Source organism: Vicugna pacos, chromosome 1 (assembly GCF_048564905.1).
Source record: "Vicugna pacos chromosome 1, VicPac4, whole genome shotgun sequence".
NCBI lineage: Eukaryota > Metazoa > Chordata > Mammalia > Artiodactyla > Camelidae > Vicugna > Vicugna pacos.
The window spans coordinates 4,454,883-4,478,750 of record NC_132987.1 but is presented as its reverse complement, the minus strand read 5'-3'; the positions used below and the strand labels follow the sequence as shown (position 1 = coordinate 4,478,750).

General features: G+C 47.9%; 1 protein-coding gene and 1 non-coding gene across 3 annotated transcripts in view; both read right to left on the bottom strand.

Annotated features, from left to right (window-relative positions):
* Positions 1-23,868, bottom strand: part of GALNT15 (polypeptide N-acetylgalactosaminyltransferase 15) — a 30,146-nt gene that overhangs the window by 1,065 nt on the left and 5,213 nt on the right. Inside the window, exons 3-10 of one of the 2 annotated variants that reach the window (XM_006205289.4) lie at positions 20,924-21,128; positions 14,704-14,871; positions 12,570-12,687; positions 11,055-11,249; positions 10,033-10,164; positions 9,547-9,651; positions 6,684-6,827; positions 3,856-4,196 (exon numbers count right to left, since the gene is read on the bottom strand). In XM_006205289.4, coding sequence (XP_006205351.1) covers positions 4,050-4,196; positions 6,684-6,827; positions 9,547-9,651; positions 10,033-10,164; positions 11,055-11,249; positions 12,570-12,687; positions 14,704-14,871; positions 20,924-21,128 — 1,214 coding nt within the window. In that variant the 3' untranslated portion in view covers positions 3,856-4,049. Of the gene's footprint in view, positions 1-3,855; positions 4,197-6,683; positions 6,828-9,546; positions 9,652-10,032; positions 10,165-11,054; positions 11,250-12,569; positions 12,688-14,703; positions 14,872-20,923; positions 21,129-23,868 lie in introns of those variants that run through there. The other variant, XM_072945578.1, reaches the window with a different exon arrangement.
* Positions 1,161-1,346, bottom strand: LOC116281509 (U2 spliceosomal RNA). The gene has a single exon (XR_004190966.2). It is a non-coding gene; the product is annotated as a U2 spliceosomal RNA (small nuclear RNA).

Below are 23,868 nucleotides of genomic sequence, written 5' to 3'. Positions count from 1 at the left end.
CCAGGAGAAGGGCTGAGGCTGAGAACAGCTGAAAATTTGAGCAATTGACTGATTTGTTCAGTGCTCATGCATTCTAACATTGTCTTTTAAGTCTCTTCTAGAGAGACTAATTTCTTAGTCTTGGTAATAAAATTATTGGTGAATGTGCCATTTGACCCAATTAGGTCAAGTGTCCTCCCTGGATCCAATCAGGGGTGGAATTTTGTGGAAGGAACAGACAGGTCCCCCTGCAGCCACACAGCTAGAGTTGGAGAATTGTGAAGGTTGGATAATCAAATAGTTGCCCACCTCCCACACAACAGATAGTTTTCCACCCTCTGAACAGGGTCAGCATTGGTGCAGCTGGACGGGTTATGACTTTAAAAATCGTTTCTCAGGCTTTCCTGGGTCTTATTTAAGTAAAACATTGAGCAATGCCACCCTTAGCCTATTCCTAAAGGAAGGGGTCAGCAGTGCCTTCGTGAGGGTCTCCCATTGAAGTAAAGGTGCTCCACCCCTGCTCACATTTTACTGTAAAGTTAAAAGGCTTTGTAAGCCCAAGCTGAAACAGAATTGGTCCTGTCACCTTCATTTTAGCATTTGTCCTGGGTTCTGGAATATTGGTTGCCCATGACTTAGCCGTACAGTTCAGGGACTGCTGGGAAACTTAAATTTTCAAATGTGAATCTGATCTGTTTGGGCTAAGCTTGCAAACTATCACCCTAGGAGTAAAGTGATCATGACACCTCTGTTTTTAAGCCAAAGGAAGTCAGGCAAGCTGCTCATGTGTCACAGTAGCATAGTGTGTTGGTATCATGCAGAGCCCTTGATGATGAGAAAATATCAACAACCCAGTCCCGTGGAGAGAACTACTGCACGGCAAAGATCCTCATAATTTAAAACAGTGCTAAGGACATGCTCCCATATTTAAAAAGAACATTCCACGGAAGAAGAGGTTGAAACTGCAAGAGGATTGGAGACTGGAGGGACTATTATTAATATAGAAATGGCAGAGGATTCTAGAATCCTGGAAATATCACCTCCTTGGCAATTGTGCTTTACATTATCATTTGAAATATGCCTTAGTTGAGGCATTTGAATAATCAGGGCAGGACTTTTAGGTGCTTTGGGCTTTGGCCAAAGAAGCTGCATTTTTAAACAGAGCTTTTTTTTTTTTTTCTTTCTGGTGCACTGTTCCTGGAAGTACTACAATACCAGGTCGATGCGTGGAGTGGACGGAACTCCTATTTCAACTCCCTGCTCCAAAAATCCATTTAATATATTGTCCTTGGATAAAGGACGTACCAGATATTAAACTGGTAAGAACAGATACTACACTTGATCTTAGCCAAAGGCTGAGAAGAGATAACAGAGCTTTTAAAGAACAAGCATAAACAGTGCACGTAATATGTAGAGCTGTGCCCATCGTGGCGGTCCATGCCAACGTCCAGATTTAGTGACCAGTCAGATTGCTTTGTGTCCAACTGGCTTTTTCGTGGCCTTTCAGTGGAAGATGCAAGGTTCCCCTTAAAGTGAGCACAGTAACTCCACCTCTAAGGGTAATTCTGTCAAATTCTGGTGCAGCCACACACCATCCTTGGGGACCTGGGTAATTTTTGATGTCGGAGGGAGCTGGGATTCTCAGTTGGCCAGTGGGATCTATGGCATTGAGACCCAAGAGGAAATAGAGCAGGGCTCCTCCAGAGATGATATCTGCCTTCATTGTGGAAGAGCACAAAGAGTGTTGGACTCTAGACTGTTGGCTGAATACCTTCTGTTCCTACAGTGGGGTACTTAATAATGATGGTGGGCTTGGTGGGGGTGATGATGACTCAATCTTAAAACCCAAACAACCAAGTCCAATCATAAAATTCAGATGGACAAGGGAAACTCTTTGGAATCCAATCTTCGATTGCTAGGTTTCTCTATTTTTAAATTGATCATTGTGGATAAAATCAGAGCGGAGCCCACAGAGAAAAGAATTTGAACACTGGGTTACACTATGAGGGAAAGGTTGAATTTCTTTGAGAACTAAATGGAGGCATCTGTTTTGTTTAAATTAAGGGTCTTTAAGCACCAGCCAGGGACTAAGTTGACAGCCACTCGTGTAATAAAGTAATAAATCATGGGGATGGTTAAGGAAGCAGGAAACACCACATTCTTGCTTTGCTCAACCAATTAAGCAATAAGCCATCTGGGTCCTTTTGTTAATTACTGTCAAACACAACTTACACAATTGAATTCAGCCTTTATTTAATTATGTTAATTTATTCCAGCAACTTCAAATACTAACAATGCCAATGACAAAGTTCATTGAAGAATAGAGGTCTTGTTTAATTTTTATTTCTCAACCATTAATACCCTTTACAAAGTTGCCATCAGAGAATTTCTAGCTGTTTCAGCCTCAGAATGTTAGGGGCAGTTGTGTTGAATACAGACAAGTCTGAAGGAAGCAAATGGTGGCTGAATTCTCTTCTCTCAATGGGGTGATAAATCTGTCTAGATTAGCGCTACCCAGTAGACCTGTCTGCACTGATGGAATGTTCTGTTATTCGTGCTCCCCAACTCTGTGGCTTTTGAGCACTTGAAATGTGACCAGTACAACCGAGGAACTGAGCTTAAACTTTCTTTAATGAATTTGCAGTTAGATGGCCACATGCAGCCAGCGGCCCCTAGCACGGGTCTAGAGTGTATTCTGGGGAACGAGAAACACAGTGGACCATTGACTTCAGCAGGTGGGGAAGGAATGCATAATTATGACAGATATTGTTTAGAAATTCTCACTTCCTACTTAGTGTTTCTTATTCGAAATACACTGTGTCCTGAGACGGCCCAGAGGAGATCAGCATCTTTGAGGGGAGGTTTCTAAGCTGACCATGTGGAGAGAGAACTCCATCTGGAAGAGAAATGGGCGTGAAGTGTTCTTAATTAAAGAACCAACCCCACTCAGTAGCCCTTATGGCTGAACTCAGTGGGCCAGGTCACAGCAAGAGAGCCATTCAGCTGCTCTGCCCTGGTGGGATGTCTGCTTCCCATGGCTGAACGTCCAGCTGTGGGCACATCTGGGGGTCCCAGACAGTTCCTACAGGCCAGAGACAGCCCTTTTAGCCCTCATAGACATTAACACCCAACCCTAGATCCTCTCATGAGAATTTTGGCTCAGATGCTGGCATTCCCCTTCCAGGGAATGTCTGCCTCTTTGCAAAGGTTGCTCTTTCCAATCCAGTCCATGCAAACCCTGTAACAGGGCATCAAGAGAGTCTCTCAACTGTGTATGCTTCTGTTAATGGGAGTGTTCTGTCTAAGATGACTCAACACCAGTGACTAGAGAGACACATATTGCATGAGAATCCAATTGTGGTTAATCAAGCTAGTGCAGGGTGAACGGAGGTAGAAAGTTTAGAGGAAATTCTCATTAACATGAAAATGTCTTAGAGTCCAGGTCTACTAACTCTTTTCAGCTGCTAGGCTGAGCTAAAGAATTGGGCCAAAACTCTCTCCAAACCTATTTTTCTCTCAGTAGCCTGCCTCCCTTCCTTCCTCTGAGCTATGTCTCACCCAATGAACATGAAATTTGTCCTCATGAGTCTAATCCAAAGCTTTTTGGGTGTCCTGCCTTTACACACTCTTCACACTTCAATTTTCATGTTTGGCTACACAGACAGTTCAAGGTAAGGCCATTTGCAATAAATGGATTGACTGGAATTGTGTATCCTGAAGATGTTGCCAGTCCTCTTTCCTCAATCAGAGATAAAAGCAATTATTTAGTGCTCAATGGAAAAAAAAAGGACAAGAATCTTCTGCACTATGTAATGATCATCTATCAGTGATGAAGACAATGTGACTATAAATTCATATTTCCTTTTCTTTTTCTATAACAGCTGGTGGTCAATGAAATAAGGTGCAAGAAGGAAAGACTTCCCATATTCATTCACGGAGCTTTCATCGCTGCTATCACCACTGCACAGACACCAAGGGTCTGCTCCATGAAATGCACCTGCTCCGGGAGTTCCCTTGGGGTCACACTGTGGTCAGAAGCCACGCTTCTCTTTTCTTTGTGACACTGACATTCATCGTTCATCCACAGTGCTGACATTGTCAAAGCGCCACAGCTGGCTGGCTTTTCCGTCACACTGGCGCAAGTACAGATCTCTACTGTTTTCCTGCACTACAGCTTCCATGCATTTCCCAGAAAGAATGTGAACAATCATTCCATTCTGAAAAGAAGGAAGAAAAGGGGGGGGGGGAACAGGAAACCAGTCAGTCCCCAGCAATCAGTCAGCAAAGAAGGAAATTTCTAAGATTTGTGCTAATCATTAAGAGAATAATAGAATTGGTGTCAATTAGCCTGGTAAGGAATTGAAGAATTTTGATTAATATATAATATAATTTAGGTAGTCCTAAAATTTAGGTATCATTCAGAGCCTTGGAATCATTAACTCAATTATCATTATTGTGGTTGGGTAATGATGCCATTTCTTAGAGAGTTCTGACTAGTAAAATGCCAGTGGAAAGATCATGTTCAGTCTTTATCCTGTATTGGTGACATTGATTGTTACCACTGTACTTGTAAATTTCTGCTTTCTGAAGGACTTAATTTAATCTCTGCCCTCTGTTAATCCTGCAATTTAGTATTGCCACCACCAGGTGGCAGTAGCAAGTAAGACATTGAGGATGCACATGTTTGGAAGACTACGGCCACTTCCTGCTCAAAATCGACCAAATGTGATACTGAATCTAGCCTTCTTCTTTTCAAGAAAAAATCAGTTTCTTTATGAAAAGTTAAACAACCTTAACCAACAATGCTGATGATGTCTGTCTATTTATTTATTTAGGGATATAATTCACATGCCATGATACTCACTGTACTAAAGTACACAACTCAGTGGATTTCTGTATATTCAGAAAGCATGTGTGACCATCACCACTCTAACTACAGAAAATTTCATCACTGTGAAAAGAAACCATTAGCAGCTACTTCCCATTCCTCCCTCCTTCCAGTCACTGGAAATCACGCTTCCACTTTCTATGTTTATGGATCTGTCTCTTCTTGACATTTCATGTAAATGGAATCATACAATATGTGGCCTTTTATGACTGGCTTCTTTCCCTTTGCATGATAGGTTCAAGGTCCATCCATGTTGTAGCATACATTATACCTTCTTTTCTTTGGCAGTGGTAAAAATATAAAACATAAAACTTTCCATCTTAACCATTTTTAAGTGTGGAATTTAGTAGCGTTGAGTATATTCTACAGCATTGTGAAACAGACCTCCAGAACATTTTCTTCTATCTAAACTGAAACTCTATACCCATTAAACAACCATTTCCCTTCCCGCCCCCTGACCCTCATGCCGTAACCACCGTTCTGTTTTCTCTTTGTATGAATCTGACCACTTTAGATATCTCATGTCAGTGGAATCATACATCATGTGCCTTTTTGTGACTGGCTGTTTCACTTAGCATCATGTCCTCAAGGTTCATCCGCACTGAAGCAAGTGACAGGATTTCCTTATTTTTAAGGCTGAATAATATTCCATTGTGTGTACGTAGCGTATTGTTTATTCATTCATCAATCATTGGACCCTTGGGTTGCTTCCACCTCTTGGCTACCGTGACTAGTGCTGCTATGAACAGTATCTTACTCCTTTTTAGGACTGAATGAGAATACTTTTTTAAAGTCTTATTTTTTTAATACCTGAAAGATGCCAGGTGTATCTTAGTCATTAATTTTTTACATACTATTTTAAAATGTTACTTCAAAATCTATCTTATCCAGAGGACTTGCTTAGAATGATCCTTTGTGGTCATTCATAAAGGACTTTAACTTGGTTTCTAAGCCTACTTTGGGCACGTATGGGCCCCCTGAGTCCTGGATTCACTTGTCACCAAAGCCCCAACAGCTTTGTTCTCAGCTGCTTACGGTGAGTTCAGCTTAAGTTTTGCATTACATGATTTTTCTCTTTCACAGCCTTGCTTTACGAGCACCCATGTGTGGAGGTCTGCTTATTTTGCCCTGCTTTATTCTCAAGCAAAAGTTGAAGAAAAGAAATTTTTAAAAGATGTGTGTAAATTTGTTTGTTTGTGTACTTATACCCTAGCTCATTTAGGAAGGGCTTTGAGGTGAAGGCAAAACCATGTGTGGACCTTCCAGTCCCACTCCTGTAGCCCGCTCACTCTCCCTAGGTACTTAACACACCTCCTGCTTTCTTATCATTGACACACAATCTCTGGAGAGGACCCAGAGGTTCTCTCTAGGCTAATGGGAATCAAAGTCTTACCAAAATGATGAAACACTCACAGTGGGATTTGCAAAGGAAGCATGTATCATCCACCTCCACATCTGTTTGGTGGTGGAATGGGAGGTGGGCCTTTCTGTTGCCCCTAAGGCCACACCACCAGTGTGAGTGACTGCTTCTGTAACACGCTCCACTGTCCTACTTGTGATCTGAGCTAATCAACTTTCAAAAGGGACCAGATCCTCTCTCTGCCGTGCTCATGATCAGAGCTCCACAGAAACCTGGCAAATTAGAACATTTTAAGATGCTGGCGGAAAACCCTGCTGCAAGGTTGGCTTTCCCTCTAAGGCCTCAGTGTCCTGCCACTAAGTTGGACCGACAACAGGGACACAGGTTTGTACAGTAATAATTGACTCTTGGAAGAGCTAGCAGCACGGCAGAGCCCTCCCAGACCGGACTGCTTACCTCCTGGTGGTCCCAGTGCTGCTGATGGATGCCAGGGCCTTCCTCGGTGCAGTTCTGAAGAATCACTTGCTCTTGCCTGACATCGAAGCACAGGTGCCGTGGGCTGCCAAAGTGGATCTCCTTCCTGCCCGTGTGCTCCAGATGCTAGACACAGGGAAGGGTGGTTAGCACAGCAAGGAGAGCGTCTCCAGAGCTGCTGATGGGGGCAGGGGAGCTCACCGCGGAAGGGCTGAGGTCTAGGGGCCGTCTTCAGACTCTAATGGGGTCAGTAAGACCCTACCTCACCGTTGAGTCCACAAACAGGATCCCAGACTAGCCCTAGCCTCTGAAATGTCCACATTCCAGCTGCTTCTGCATCCATAGTTATGCATGCTGCCAAGTTCCTCCATTTCCTATTGACCGTGTCACAGGTGAGGCCACGAAGGATGCTATGTTATTTGGAGGGGACCGCTGGAAGGCCGGACGAGGGAACCTCTGAGGCCCAAGCTGAACTCTTTCTGGCGACATCTGACCTGGCCCTGTAAGTAATTCACCTGCTGACTCTCGCTCATGGTTTTTATTTCCTCCAGGGTTCCAGCCCACTGGGTCTTGCATTCCTCTGCAGAGGGACTTTAACTGCGGGAAGCCCATAGGGCCTGTTTGGAGAACACATTCTGATAAAACCATTTTCTGTTTGGTCCTGCCCCAGTGCAGCTTGAACTAATTTTTATACACTTTTCGCGGCTAGGGCTGGCTTCATCGGCATGTGACCTGTGCAACTGCCGGGAACCTTATGCTTAGAAGGGGTGAATGTTCTCAGTTTAATATACTCAGTTTAATGCTGTTGCTGTCTTGAAATTCTTTGGTTGGTTGATTTTGTGGGCGGGAACGCAGGTAATTAGGTTTACTTATTTATTTAATTTATTTTTTAATGGAGATCCTGGGGATTGAACCCAGCACCTTGTGCATGCTAAGCACGTGCTCTACCACTGAGCTACACCCTCCTCACTGGAAATTCTTAGTAATTGTTGAAGGATAGGTCTCACACTGTCATCTGCAACAGACCCAGTACATTAGGTGGCATTCCTGCTGGAGGACTGCCAGACCACACAGTTCATACAACTTTGAACCCTAAACCCAAATTAGATGCAACCTTGTGGTTAAAATTTTTCAGGGGAGGGTAACTTTCTCCCAGGCAAAGGCCTGTAGAGACACACCCGCCTCCTTGGCATCTTCCTGTGGCAGTGGGTGGATATTCCTGGCCCCACTGTTCACGGATAGGTCACTCTGGGAAGGTCAGAGCTGGCTTTATGCAGGACTCTCATTTCCAGACCCTCATCTCTCACAGGCTGAAGGTGGGTTTTCATGCTAAGTCCCGCCTGGAAACGTCTCTGGGATCCTGAGGTTGGACAGGAAGTGTCTGTCTCCTGCCCTGCTGGAGAGCCTGGTCACACCTAATGACTCTATTTTCAGTTGCCTCTCGATTTCCGGCCCCTGGAGATTTCCCTTTGTTAGAAACTTAGTTACTGATACAGAAAAGAAGGTGTCTCTTCTTATTTTTTCTGTAGTATGTGGTGCGTTCAGTTTAGCTGGTTCACAGTTTTGCTGGTTACAGAAGTCCTTGCCAATCCCCATCTCCTCACCAAGAATCAAAATAAGTAAATGAATAAATCCAAAAGCTAGCGTCCTGTTTGCACGAGGGAGACTGTTATCCCGAGTTGCAGATGAGGAAACTGAGACTCGGAGAGGTTAGGAAGCCTGCCTGATGTCACACAGCTGGAAGGTGGGCTGTTCCCACCACATCCCACGGCCTCCGCACTTGGCACTTTCTCCCTGCCCTCCTCTGGTGCCAGGTGTGAATGCTATGGGTGTGTTCTGGAACACTGGTAAAGGGCAGGTCAGTAAGAGGCCAAACGAATACTGAACACCTGCCTCCCCATGTGTCCTCCAGGCCCAGAGCCTCGCTGGTCCTGCATGCAGGGCTGGACTCCAGACCCTCCACGACAGGCTCTGCCTTCCGCCCGGGCTCCCGGGGCCTCACCAGGCTTGTTTGATCAGTATCTCCAGGAACTTAGTCTTTGTTGTTTGTAATAGAGGCCGTTGGGACAGGATAGCTTAATGCACAGGCTGAGAGGAGAGGGGTTTGGGGGTGGGCTAGACTTTCTAGGTCATCATCCAACTTGTGAAAAGAAGTGATCTCACCGAATATAATTTGGAGCAGCCACTATGGAAAGCAATATGGAGATTCCTTAAAAAACTAAAAATAGAGTTATATGATCCAGCAATCCCACTCCTGGGCATGTATCCTGGAGAAAAGTCTAATTTGAAAAGATATATGCACCCCAATGTTCACAGCAGCACTATTTACAACAGCCAAGACATGGAAACAACTTAAATGTCCATTGACAGATGATTGGATAAAGATGTGGTGTGTGTACACCAATTAAATTTTTTGGATGATCTCATAGTACTAGATCCACTTTCATCCAAGACAAAGGACATTCACTGAGGCTGGGGCAGCTGCTCCTGAGTGACAACAGCTTCTACCCAGCTCACCGAGCTCATTCCCCTTACCCGCCAGAACTCTGGAGATATGAGTTTGCAGCCCCTGGGATGGCCACCTTCTATACCTCAGTTTCCTCATCCATCTGGTGAAAGTATTGGCTAAACAGCCTCGCCCTTTCCCTCGAGCTCAGATGCTGGTACTCTCTGACGATGGTCCCCGTCGGTGCTTGCAGCTGGCGCAGGATGGGGAATGGGTCACCAGAGTGGGGGACCAGACACTGTCAAGGGACATGGGATCCCTGGAAGGAGGTGGCCCTAAGGGAAGGGAGAGACATCCCAGGACAGAACCCTTGCAGGTCTGAGGACACGGACCACCCACCTGCTGCTGCTGGCTGTCCCTGCAGGGAGCCAGCATCACGGCACTGCCCAGGAGGTCCCCTTCAGCCTGGCAGTCTGCACAGAAGCCAAGTCCGGTGTTGTGGAGCTGTAAGTGGACATCCACACAGAAGTGAACCCCGCCCTCTGCTGTAAAGACGCCCTCTGTTCCTCTCTTCCCTCTGCAGTGTCCCTCAAGGTTCCCTATGTGTTCAGGCCACAAAAACGAGTGAGGTCAAGCTGAAGCCACCCATTCTAAGGGACAGGCCTCCTGAAGGAGGCAGCAGCACCTGCGCTGGTCAGGGGCCCTGGGATGGGTTACGGGGCAGCCCAGCCACCCTCTCAGGGAGGCACAGGAGCCTCAGAGGCCCCCCTCTGAGCTGGGACTGGCCAGCCAGGGTCCCAGAAGAGCCTCTGAACATCAGCTCGTGTCTGGAGAAGCCACCCAGCACCTCCCTTTCCTCCTTCTCTTCCCTACATCATGCCTTGCCTTTCCAGAGAACCTGGGCCTGCGTTCAGAGGGGTACAGCTCAGGATACACGTTGGCCAGAAACCAGTGGAACATGCGACAGCCCAGCCTCCTCTGCAGCTGCTGGCGCTCAGTGCAGTCGGGCCTCTCAGCCTGGGGAGGAGAGAGACACAGGCAGTGTGAGAACAATGGTGTTACATCAGAATTCATGTGGGGTGCCGGACAGAGGGGTCTGGGAGGACGCTGAAGGGCTGGGCCAGCACACATCACTGTGAACCATGTCCCGCGTTAAATAGCACCCATGTGTCCTGCCATAAGGACTGAGCTGGGCGGTAGCTGACCAGTTGAAAATGCACTGTTGGTGAACGTTTCATGAAACGTTTAAAATTTTTATTTTTCTGTGCCTTTCTTGGGGAATCCTTTCAGTTTTGGAGGCACTGGATTGAACCCAGGACCTCATTCAGGCCAAGCATGTGCTCTACCACTGAGCTATATCCCCCATACCTTTCTATGTTCATTTAAAAATTTTTTGTTTTTATTATTTAAATTAAAACCATTTTTTCAGGTGTAGGATAGGTAATTAGGTTTATTTGTTTATTTAAATGGGGGTACTGTGGGTTGAACCCAGGACCTTGTGCATGCTAAGCACGCACTCTACCACTAAGCTATACCCACCCACCATGTTCATTTTTCTACTTATATTTGTTTTGCATCTTGGGAAATTTCACAGCCTTGAGAACTTTTCCCAGGATGAAGGGGCCTTCTGTCTCAGCGCTTACTCCCCACCCAGTCTCTCCTCTGGCCACACGACGAAGGATCACACCCCTCAGATGTCATCCCACAGACATCAGGGGTTCCAGGCCAAGACCAGCTGTGATGCCTCTGGGAGATGCTGGGAGAGCCAGAGGCCAATCCACCAGGGAGAGGCCCTGCGTATGGGGGAAGCACAAGCTGGAAGCTTCTATTTTCCCTTCCAGGAGGGAGGGGAGGTGTCCCGGCCCAGCCTGCAGCTGGGGGCCCTGTGTGGGCACAGAAGCCCTTACCTGGCTCAGGGAGAAGGCCTCTGGGCTGTGCCTGTAGAAGGTTTCTCTGAACGAGCCCAGCCAGGTCTCAGCGATGCGCACCTTGTTCTGCAGGAAGGCCTCCTGGTCGTGGAGGGAGCGGGCTTCCTGACTCCGGTAGACGTGCCCCACCCGAGAGCAGGGAAGGATTTCCACGGAGCCCCCACAGAGCCAGGCCTGCCGCGAAAGGAGGAAACAGACACCTCCATCTTCCTCTCCAAGGAGGTGGGAAGTAAGGGACCCCAGGGGTGGGGGTGGGGGGTGGCCGGCAAAATGCCCAGGAACTCAGGAGTATACGACGGTGAAGAAAGTTCTGGTCCCCAGGGTGGAGCACAGCTCCCAGACCCGAGGGCCCTGGGCAGGGGGTGACAAGGTGGGGAGGAGGGCGGGTGTCCTGGGTCAGAACCCGTGGGGTGAGGGGCACAGCCCTGCTACCACCTGAACGTGCCCCCCACCCCCAAAACGCATGCCCAGATTCGGCACCTAAGAGACGTGGCTGGGCTGCCAGCACTGCGAGTCCCTGCAGGTGCTTCCTCAGGGAGAAGGGCGTCCCGAGTGGCCAGGCCGTGTCTACAAGCTCGTGAGGTCTCCTGCTGCCAAAGTAGCAGAAGCCATTTGTGTGGAGATCAAAGCCAGCTTTCCTTAAACACAATCTTTCTGCTTCTGGAAGCTTCTCTCTGTCCTCCACTCACTCCCTCCTACTCCCAAATGCCTGACATTCATTTGACAGGAAGGCCTTTCGTTCCACACGTGGGGATAAAGATGAAAGTGAAAACATGCCTAGGATAGGCAGCTTGTGAGCCAAAACACACCAAGAACGGAAAGCATGGGAGTTCCCAAACTGTGTGCCAAGGCACCCCAGGGTGCCGCAGCGAACTCAAAGAGGAGATTTTCAGTGGTCAAGAGAAACACTGTGACATCTGTTGGATGTTCTGCAGACTACAAGCTCAGGGTGATCCATGGTTTCAATCTTAGACGGTGGTGCTTTTAATGATGTATGTCTATGCTGTGGTGAAAAAGCATGTCTCAGGCTGAAAGTCAATGTGGAAGAGAAAATGAGGGTGGTGGGTCCAATCTGACTCCAAGGTTTGGGAAATTGTGTGGTGCCCAGTGAACGCTAAGCTGTTAGGACAAATACTTGGTAAGTTGTTTGGACCAAACTATGCGAAACCCAGCACTGCTTGGTATCTGTGTTGGCCGGAGGGTGCTGTGATGACCTCCGAGGTGCCGAGGGGCCGAGGTGCCGGGAGTGGAGATTGTTCCGAGGCTCTGCACTCAGGTGGAGGTGCCTGATGGCACGCCCTTTCCTAGGGGCAGGCCTGGCAGGTGAGTTCAGGAAGGAGGTTGGGGTGAAATCAAGAAAGATGGAAAAGAAGGAGAAATGAGGGCTCTGACAGACCACGTGGAGTGACTTTGTAATTTGCCTGAAATCTCCAAGCTGTGGCCACACACATGGCTCCAGAGAACTACCTGGGCCTCCCTTGGTGCAGGACGTACCTTGAGAGACAGTTCGAGGTTCTCTCCACCCCGCAGTGACATGAGTGGGTCGTACGCTCCAGTGTTTTGAAAGTAGTGTCTGTCCACCGCCACCACCCCGCCGGGTACTACCGGGCTCCTGGAGAGAGAACAGGGTGAAGTTAGAGCCCTGAGCACCTCGGGGGAATGACTGGTAGGGGAGCTCCAGTGGCCCAGAGCGTGGACTCGGGCTGCAGATGAACTTTGATGCTTTGAAATGCAAGACTGAAGCCAATCAAGCACACCAGGAGTCCTGATATTTTATGAAAAAGAGATCTCTGGTTGCCTGGGCCTTTTATATCCCTTAGAAGAAGAGGAAGGGACACCAGGGCTCTGTCTCTGTCATGTGGGGACACGGTGGGAGGTGGCAGTGTGCGAGCCAGGAAGCGGAGTCTCGCCAAAACCTGAACTGGCCAGAAACTGGATCTTGGACTTCTACCCTCCAGAAGCGCAAGGCCCTTGGGAGGCCTGTTTGTACCTAAAGCCTTCCCTTCATGTCCCCATATGAGGGCCTCAGGAATAACTTGGGTAACAGTTTGATGCTGACAGGTCCCTTGTCCCACACGCTCTTACAATGTGACATTGACATTGCTCCCCGTGAGAGGTGTGGTCCACGTCTCCTTCCCGTGAACCTTAGTGGGCCTGTGACTAAGGTGCAAGGGACCCTAGGTGACCTCTGATACTCAGTTCTAGAAGGGAACACAGATCCTGAAACATCACACTAAGTGAAAGAACCAGACACAAAAGGTCACATACTGTACGATTCCGTTGATATGAAATGCCCAGAGTAGAGAAATCCGTAGCGACAGACAGCAGACTGGGGGAGGGGACACTTGGAGACACTAAGTGAGGGATTTCACTTTGAAGTGATGGAAATGTTTTGGAACTAGACGGAGGGGGTGGTTGCACAATATTGGGAATGTGCTGAGTGCTACTGAATTGTTCACTTTTAAATGGTCAATTTCATGTTACATAAATTTCACCTCAATCATTCTTTTAAAGCGAGGAGGGGGATACAGCTTGCTTTGCCTGATTCTCTTGGGATACGTGCTCTCACCAGACGTAGCAAGTCCCAACTAGCCCCTGTGCAGTGACCTCGCGGACAGTACGGGGGGTAAGAAGCTTCCGTTGGGTCCCAGTGACAGCCAGCACCCAAATATCCAGGGGATTCCAGCCCCTAGATGCCGAGTCATTTCCAGCCAGTCTAGTCTAGTAAAGGGTGGTCCTGCTAAGACAAGCAACGCCCATGCTCCCTTTCAGAATTCACGGCCCAGAGTCCATGTGCTTAATAAAACAGCTGTTTTACACCATTAAGTTTGGATGGTTTGTTACACAGCAGAAGCTATTTAGAGCTATCGGTCTAGATCTAAATAAGGAGTTGGGATTAGCAGACACTAACTACTATATACAAAATAGATAAACAACAAGGACCTACTGTATAGCACAGGGAACTACATTTGATTTCTTATAATAAGCTATAATGGAAAAGAATCTGAAAAGAAAAACTATATATGTATGTGTGTATATATCACTTTGGTGTACATGTGAAACTAACATTGTAAATCAACTACACTTCAATAAAAAAATAAAATATTTTAAAAGTATCTAGAACATCTACTTAAACAGAATAAGTTGTCCAAAAATCAAACACATGAAAAGCAAACCCATAAAACTGGACAAATTTTGAGGCTTATAGGGTCTTAGCATTCACCCGGCTGAATTCTTCCTTTTTACTGAGAAAGCATTTGAGGCCAGGGAAACTCCAGGGCTACCTGGTGAGACAGACTGGGGTTGAGATCCCAGGTCAAGTGCTTTCACGTTCCTCTTTCAATGTCTGGAAAGGCTTCGCTGGACTCCATCCATGTGACAAGGTAGCAGTCCCTACCGCTGAGGGCCTGGCATGCTCGGCGCACTCTTCCTACGTGAGCTCATCCAGTCTTCACAACAACGCTATGAGGTCAGTACCACAAAAACCCCCAGTATGCCGATGAGGACACCAAGGCACAGAGTCAGTGACTTGCTAGCACACTCGTGGAGCCAGGACTGGCCCCGGCAGCCTGGCTGCTGAGTCCACGCTGAGGAAGCAAAGGAAAAGCGGTGCGTGAAGGGGCCTCACCTGATGGGGCTGATGGGGGACGGGAGGGCCTTCCTCTCACGCTCAGGCAGAGGCTCCCAGTGGAAATCCAGTTTCCAGTCCAACACCCCACGCTGCAGGTCCTTAGAGGGGTAATACTGGAAAGTCTTCCAGTCAATCACGTCTAGGACAGGAGACACTACCCTGCTCCTGGAGAGAATCATAGGATCAGATAAGGGATACAAACCCTTTGCCTGCCGGGGGACAGAAACGTGATCTAGACACGTGCTGCCCAACACGGCAGCCACCAGCCATACGCAGCTATTGGGGACCTAAAATACAAGCTGTCTGAGCTGAGATGGGGTGTAAATGTGAAATACACCCTGGATTTAGACGACTTGGTATGAAAAAAAGATGCAAAAATCTCATTAATTTTCATATCGATAACACGTTGAAAACATTTTGGATATACTGGGTTTACTAAAATACTTCATTAAAATTAATCTGTTTCTTTTTATTTTGTAATGTGACTCCTGGAAAGGTTTACATTACATCTGTGGCTCGTGGTATATTTCACCTGAACATCATTGTTCTAGAAAATATGTTTTTCCATAAAGAATTCGGGGTCCATTTCTTTAAAGAGCACGCCTGCCCCTTTCTTTCTTTAAAAGCGTCTCTTGACAAAACTGAGAGGCAGGAGGATGGGGTCCTAGGCTCAGCTCTGCCACTAATGCACTAATGTGCTGTGTGATCTTGAGATGGCTGTTGTACCTCTCTGGGCCTTGGTTTCCTCACTTGTGAAATGGGAGGTTGAACTACTTCCCACAGAGTTCGTTCTCAATCGTAATGCTCTAAGACTGTGGTACTTGACTTCTTTTGGGGTCTTAGATCCCTTTGAGAATCAAGGGAAAATGATGGACCCCTCCTCAGAACAATAATCATATGCACATATACAAAATACTGTGCACGATTTCAGAGGGTTTGCGGGCCCCTGCTCCGGGGTCTAGTTCCTGTTCCACCCTGCACCGTGAAACCTGATTGGCTTGAGGAATCAGGACTGTCGAGTCCTGGAAATGTCCTCGATGTTAATGCGTGTGTATGTGATCAGGTGTCCTGAGTCTGGGTTTCTTTGCTCGTTTACTGTTGCTGTTGGTGAATGTACCTTTTTTTTTCTTTTAATGGAGCTGGGGATTGAAACCAGGACCTCGTGCATGCTAAGCACACGCCCTGCCACTGCGCGATACCCTCCCCTAGCAGTTGTACCTTATCCCAATTATTTTGTACAGCTTCAGACTACGTGACCTCAGAGAGGGTGATGTGAAATATTGGAACAAGTCAGAAATGCCACCTTTGAACTAAACAGGTAATCACTCAGGTGTACCAGGAGCTGCTCTCCACCTAGTCAGTATCTAAATCACATTTTTTTCCTGGCCTCTCGAGACAGTTTCTTCTAAAATCTGTACCATAGAATGAATCAGACCCGAGCTCAGGGGTGGCTGGAAGGTACCAGTCTAAGAAAAGTAAGATTCTTGGAAAAGAAATGCCAGCCATGCTATTTACACTCCCCTCAGTTTCCACCTGGGTTCCACCCACCTAGCAGACAGCCAGGGCGGGCACAAGCCCAGGCCACACGGAGAGGGCCAGGGTGGTCCTGGGATTCAATCACATGCTTAATCTGTGGCCTTAAGTCACGGGTCTTGGGGTGAAGAGTCACGGGGTTTCCACTGAGAGCAAGGATCTTGATATACTTTTCCTGCCCGTTTCACACTGTTTCCTCTGGAAGCGAAAGGAAACTGAATCCTGGCCTCCACTCGTTTTGGGCACCTCACACTGACCTCAGAAAACTGAAAGGCAAGGGCAAGGAAGCAAGCCGGGCGCCCACCCAAGTCTCCGCTTGCCGTGGACGGAGCTGAGCAGACGGGACGGCTCTGGCTCTCAGCAACGCATTTTTGTGGAATTTCAGCAGCAAGAGCCAGGGAAGCTGTGTGGCTGAATTCCGAAGAATCCCATCAGGTCGGCGGCATCTGAGTCATCGTAAGAGGACAAGAAAGGAAACTGCATTCGAGCATCCACACGATCAATTCGTCCCAGACCTCTGAGCAGCGTCCTTCCTGATAAAGTCGTATGTTCCTTTTCATCAGGAAACGAGCACCTAGACTTCATCACGTTCCTTTTTGCTCTGTCTTGCTGAAGCTCAGAGTCGCGTGTAAAGCTCCCTTCTAATAACTGTACTGCCCTCGATTTCCAACACCGTCTTTTTTTCCCTTTCTGAAGTCTCCTCTTCCTTCTCTTTCAGCCAGATACAGAGGTGATTAATCCTAAGCCTCTTTGAGTGCATTTTGGGTCAAGACAAATAATAAAATGTCAATGAATGAAGTGAAAGATGTTTTCTGTTTTGGTTTTTATTCCCATGAACCACAGCTTCTGCCTAACCAGGGCTGAATTAGGAGTAACTGCAGTGTAGGGACTCAAAAAAAAAAAAAAAAGGGTGATTAAAAAAAATCAGTCTTATATTTAGCCTTGTGTTTTGAATCTACTGCTGTATCTGGTGTTCTTGGAATTCACTTAGAGCAGAATAGCCAAGCTTCCCGGTCTGACTTGGAAGGAGCTTGGAGATCCTCCCAAGGACCATGAGGCTGTCACTTGTGAACTGAGTTTTAATTCTCAGGCAGACACGGGGTCCAGCCTCTCCTAAGCCTTGCTAAGCCCCAGGAGGTCAAGTGTTTGGGTTTCAAGAGACAAGCAGAGGCTGTGGAGCGCTCCACAAAGACTGTTTAACCGAAGTATGTGAGGTCAGCCGAGAGACCCCTGTCCAGAGAGCCAAAAGCTAACTGTGGTTGCAAACTCACCAAGCAAACCTTGGGCCACAGGGAGCAGTGAGCCTAGTTTGCGTCACCCCTTTTTCTTTTTCCTGAGCCTGGATGCCGCTCCATCGGGTCTGCAAGGTGCAAAGTCATTTTGCAAGTTCATGCCAATTCTCGGTGTTTGTGGAAAGTATCTTGACCTGAGAGGCAAAACGCCCTGAATTCCCTTTTCAGACCTCTTCCTGCTCAGGGGCAACCCCAAGACCGGTGCCGGCGCTTCAGGACTCTGCCATGCTGAGTGGTGTGGAATCGGGCGGGGGCTGGAGAGTTTCCTGGGGGGTGTCAGACCCAAAGAAGGCTGTTCCCTCCGTGGGGCTAGAGGCATTTTGTTCCCCGTGCCCCAATCCTGCTGCTCCACAACACACACACATGCACACACACTCACACTCACACGGGACTTCTCAGACCACCTTCCATCACTTAATGGCAGAGAGGCGCAAGGTACTCTGGTCTCTGACTGGCCTTGCTTTTCCCTATTAAGCCGTGTCTGAGAACCAGGTAACCTTCAGAACTAGATGTCCCCAAGACAGGTGCCCAGACCAATCTTCAAGTGGGAAACAGCCTGGACAGCCTCTTGAGCCAAGGACAGCTCTAAGAGTGTGTTGCCTCTCTCCCTTTGGAAATCTTTTTTTTTGGCCATAACTCTTACTCCTCAGCCTGGGTACCAAAGCTGGCAGTCAGCACAAGACAGTTGGCAGCCAGGACAGCAGTTATCTTCAACTTCATCTTTGTTACTTTACGTAGAACCTGGTCACCCATCAGTACCTCCTAGGACCTCCCTAAAATCACTGCTCTTGAAGAAACTCTATCTGGGGCTGCTATGTACAGATACCCAGGTAGTGCACTGCTCAATCCTAGAGAATGTCTCAAGTATCAGACACGTAAATGTGCATATTTATTTCTAAATGCTTAATTAGCATTAAAGTGACTGGTTCTAACAAGATGGCTGTATGATGACACATCTTCTGAGGGATGAGAGTAAAAAGGTCATGAGGAACAGACTCCTTTCCCTGACTGATACAAAATTGCCATATGGCTTTCAGCAGACCTGTTTTGGGGAACAGGGGCAGGGAACCAGGGCCAGTAATCAGGCCTGGAATTCTCTGACCAGGGAAGAGAATTGAGGAAGTTGTGACTATGCAATAGCTGTTTGCTCACCATTCCCCTTCACTTTTTTTTTGTTTGTTTTTGTTTTATTATTCTTTTAATCAATTTGGATTAAATTGGGGGGGAGGTAATTAGGTTTATGTATTTAATGCAGGTGCTGGGGATTGAACACAGGACCTCGTGGATGCTAGGCACACGCTCTACCACTGAGCTACACCCTCCCCGCTACCTCCGCCTTTTTAATGAAAGTGCTTCAAGACCTTAGCTTTGGGCGCAGTGGGTCCTCACTAGGTAACAGAACATCTCCCGCTGTAAGCCTCAGAGGCGCTGCGCCCCCTTCCTCTCTTGAAGAGCAGCAGCTATGAGAGCCGGCGCCCAGCGGGCTCCACAGCTTTCCCGTACACGGGGTGAGCTGCCACGAGAGTCGGTGGGAGAGCAGAGCAGACCCCGAAAGGGGACCCTCTCCCAGGCCTCAGCTGAGAACACTGAGGCATCACCATGTCTTCTCTCTCAGTCTGGGGAGAGCAACCCCCAGGTACGTGAAAGTGGTGCCAAGTGGGGGCAGCAGACACGGAGGACTCACTGTCATCAATGTTTTAACACATGTGTCACAGCCAGGGTGGGGGTAGGGGTGACTACATGTTTTCCCCTAATCAACTTCTCCAGTCCTTAAATTAAAAAGTCATAAAGGGCAGTGGACCCAGAGTCAGAAAGCCTGACTCAGCGCCAAAGTCTGCAAGCCCTGGCACCTCAATTCATTTCGCTGAACCTCAATATCACCCTCTAAGAAACGAAAGCAAAAACACCCAGGCGACCTCTCACAGGGACCACTGAGGAATATATGCAAACATTCTCTGACGCACATCTCTGCAGTGCTCTCCTGGGGCAGTCTATTCAGGCAATAGAAATAAAAGCAAAAATAAACAAATGGGACCTAATTAAACTTACAAGCTTTTGCACAGCAAAGGAAACCATAAGCAAAACAAAACAACAACCTACAGAACGGGAGAAAATATTTGCAACTGATGCAACTGACAAAGGTTTAATTTCCAGAATATATAAGCAGCTCATACGACTTAACAACAACAAAAACCAAACAACCCAATCCAAAGATGGGCAGAAGACCTAAACAAACAATTCTCCAGTGAAGACATACAAATGGCCAATAGGCACACGAGAAAATGCTCAATGTCGCAAATTATCAGAGAAAGGCAAATCGAAACTACCATGATGTATCACCTCACACCAGTCAGAATGGCTGTCATTCAAAAGCCCACAAATGATAAATTCTGGAGAGCGTGTGGAGAAAAGGGAGCCCTCCTGCACTGCTGGTGGGAATGCAGTTTGGTGCAGCCATTATGGAAAACAGTATGGAGGTTCCTCAAAAAACTAAAAAGAGACTTACCCTATGATCCAGCAATCCCTGGGAATATATCCAGAAGGGACTCTAGTTTGAAAAGATACATGCACCCCAATGTTCATAGCAGCACTATATACAATAGCAAAGACATGGAAGCAACCTAAATGTCCATCAACAGATGACTGGATAAAGAAGCTGTGGTGTATTTATACAATGGACTACTACTCAGCTATAAAAAGAATAAAATAATGCCATTTGCAGCAATATGGATGTTCCTGGAGAATGTCATTCTAAGTGAAGTAAGCCAGAAAGAGAAAGAAAAATATCATATGATATCACTTATATGTGGAATCTAAAAAAAAAAAGGACAAACTTATCTACAAAACAGAAACAGACTTACAGACATAGTAAACAATCTTATGGTTACCAGGGGGGGAAGGGGGTAGGAAAGGATAAATTGGGAGTATGAGATTTGCAGATCCTAACTATTATATATAAAGTAAATAAGTTTATACTGTATAGTGCAGAGAACTATATTCAGTATTTTGTAGTAACTTACGGTTAAAAATATGAAAACAAATATATGTGTGTTCCTATATGACTAAAGTAGTGTGCTGTACACCAGAAACTGACACAACATTGTAAACTGACTACAGTTCAATGAAAAATATATATATAAAAAGAACAGCTAGCAAAAAAATAAAAATTGAGATCAAGGGGCTGGAGGACTCTTATCTTCCTTCCAACTCTACCCGCTATGCTTCTTAGGAGGCTCAAACATCTGAAAAACCCAAAGCAATACATCGACCTCGAAAGGAGGCGACTCAGCCATTTTTTGATGGTGGGTGGATGTTTTATGAGTGGCTGAGGCTGTAGGTGACCATTGCTCCCTCTCTCCGTTTCTGTTCTGCAGCCTCCAGGGATGAGTTACCTGTCACCAGCTATCCTGCCCAGGAGGGGCTCCAGCCAGCCCGGGTGGCACTCACAGTGGGCATCCATGAAGACCAGCACATCCCCAGTGGCCCTGGTGGCCCCCAGCATCCTCGCCCCGGTAGCACCCAGCCTCTTGTTACTCCTGAGCAACTTCACCCCCTCCAGCTGGGCCACGTACCCGCCGAGAGCAGACTTGAGTTGTCCTGGAATCGAAAGGGTTGTGGTCAGTGGGGTGACAGATGCCACAGCCCCAGGATTGTGGTGACCGTCACAAGGATCACTGTCAACAGTTCTCTCTTGGGAGCGAGGCGAGCACCAGGGTCCCGAGCATCCCATCCATTACAGTGTGGTGGTTGCTAAGATCTAAGTCACTTCGCTAGTTTGGGTAGGTCAGGATTCTCTCCAGTAAAAACGGCGTCGTCAGACTCAGAGAGGAGAGAACTTCCTCTCATTCTCCAAATGCAGCAGCGAGGCTGAAACAATACTGCTGGTGCCCTACTCAGATGCCCCGGGGTTCCTTGGGCTGGTTTGGTTTGCACACACCCAGCTGCTGTGGGTCTCACCCTTCCCTGGAGACCCGCCCTAGGGCACTGGAACCACCTGTCCTGCAAGTGCCCAGCGTTGTGTAGAACACCATGCCCGACCCAGCGTGCCCCAAGTCAGTGACCGGCCACTGCCCAGGTACCAAGTCCGATCCCTTGCTTTAAGGCAGGACAGACTGGGATCAGGCTGTGGCCAGACTTCATCTATAGAGGGTCCATTATACGTGGATGCCAGGAGGTCATCGGTGGGGCGGCCAAAGCGCTCTCACTGCAGTGGTGGGAGGGAGGGGGCAGGGCAGCAGGTCGAAAAGAAAGTGGGAGGTAAAAAACTGAGACCAAGAACCTAAACATTCTTTTAGGAATGACAGTCCTATAGAGGATACAGGATGATACTTAAGTCCCTTATATAAAAGGGCAGTACAGTGGGGGAGGGTAGCATAAGTGCTTAGCATGCACAAAGTCCTGGGTTCAATCCCCAGTACCTCCATTAAAAAAATAAATAAACCTAATTACCTCTCCCACCAAAAAGGTTTTTGAAAAACAGAAGGGTGGTACAGTCAGTCCTCTGTATCTGCTGGTCCTGCATCTGTGAATTCAACCAGCAGAACGTTTCTGTTGCTGTTCACCCATGATGTCTTGGCAATGGGGAGCCCCCAGCCCACTGGAACAAGACCTCCTCAAGGGCAGGGGCTATATCTCATGCGTTTCTGCTGCTCCAGCCCCTCGCACAGGGCTGGCCCACAGCAGGCACTCAGTGCACGCGTGTTGAACAGAACTGAGCCAAAGAACAAGAATTGCCCCAGTTCCCCGGCCCGGAGGCAGTCTTCACTGGGACACACAGGGCCTGGCTGCAGGGAGGTGGAGAGGGGTCAGGCAGCCTCACCGGAGGCCCCACAGACTCCCTGGGAAGCTGCCCTCTGAGTGGCGTGTAGCTCCTCCTAGGGAGATTTTTCTGCAGGGAATCTGTCCTGAGCAGGGGGCAAAGGAATCCCAGTCACTTGGCTACTGCTTTTCTCAGTGGTTTTCTGGTGAGCTTGTAGGCTCCCAGTCCCTTCCCTGGAGAAGGATCTCTGTTTGTGAAGCTGTTAAAATTTCTGCACCTGACAACCACCCCCTCGGTGACTCCACCGAATTCAGCATCACTAGTTGTCTTACCCAACATTCACTCTCCCCTTCCACCTTACCTACAGAAACTTGATTTTGTTCAGGGCACCTAAAAATACTTACTTACCAGGACTTGTGATTCAACTCTGGAAGAAATATACTGGGTGAGAGGATTCTGGAAAAACTACTGCCTATTACTGATTTTTTTTCTGAAAGGACAAACTTGGCTGCCCTCTGCTTATCTGCCTTTCATCCTTTTCCTGCCTGGGATATAGGTGTGATGTCCAGGGATAGAGCAGCCTAATTGTGATGATGAGGCCAAAAGCCATGGTCCAAGGATAGCTGAGTAAAAAGCAGAAGGAACTGAGGACATTGGAGGGAGCTCACTTTCCTAGGGCCCAGCTGCTCTGCTTCTCCACACACGAGGAGGAGGCAAGCTCCAGAAACACAGTTTATCAGCTGACGAGGGACCACAGGTGTGCTCCTGAGAGGACTCTGCCCCAGCTGAGGGTTTGGAGAGTCTCTGAGCACTTTCACAGGCCAACCCAGCCCAACCCAGGACCTGCTCATACACCCTGCTGAATGTGCCCCAACAACCACACACTGACAGGGCCTCTGGCTAGTCTGACTCCACACCACGAGGCAAATTCCAAACACGAGGACCTTAGGAAGAACTAGCAGAAGTACGTGGCCACTCTATTCTGTCCTCCGTTAGCCCACTGAGAAAGTGCTTTGCAGATCTCAGCAAATGTTCGGCTTCCCTTGGAGCAGTCTGATCTCCTCACCAGGCCAGCAGGGGCCTCTCCAGGCCCTTTAGCTGAGCCAGAAATACAGGCCTGAGGCTCCTGCCAGACTGGGACAGTGGTTCTCAAAGTGGGTCTCCTGGACCAACAGCATTAGCATCACCTGGGAACTTGGTAGAAATGCAGATATGGAGGCCCCAGCCCAGATCCAGAAACTCTGAGGGTGGTCCCAGCAATCTGTGTGTTAACCTGCCCGCCAGGTGATTCTGATGCACGTTCACGTTGGAGAACCATGGACCTGGATGTCAGGCAGGGGGCTTCTGTTTCCAGCTTCTCTTGGCTTCCCAGCCATGCAGTGGGCCAGTCCCAATAGCTCGTTTCCTGTCTGTGGAAATGTTCAAGCAGATTCTGCAAGTCTGGGCTCTTGGCCTGATCCCTGCAGCCCTTGTCTCAACTCAGTTCTGATCGGTTCTCTTCCCAAGCCTCAGTTTCTTTGTCTGGAAAGTGAGCAGGTGTGCTAAACGAGGGTGACTGAATGACTAACTCACATCACA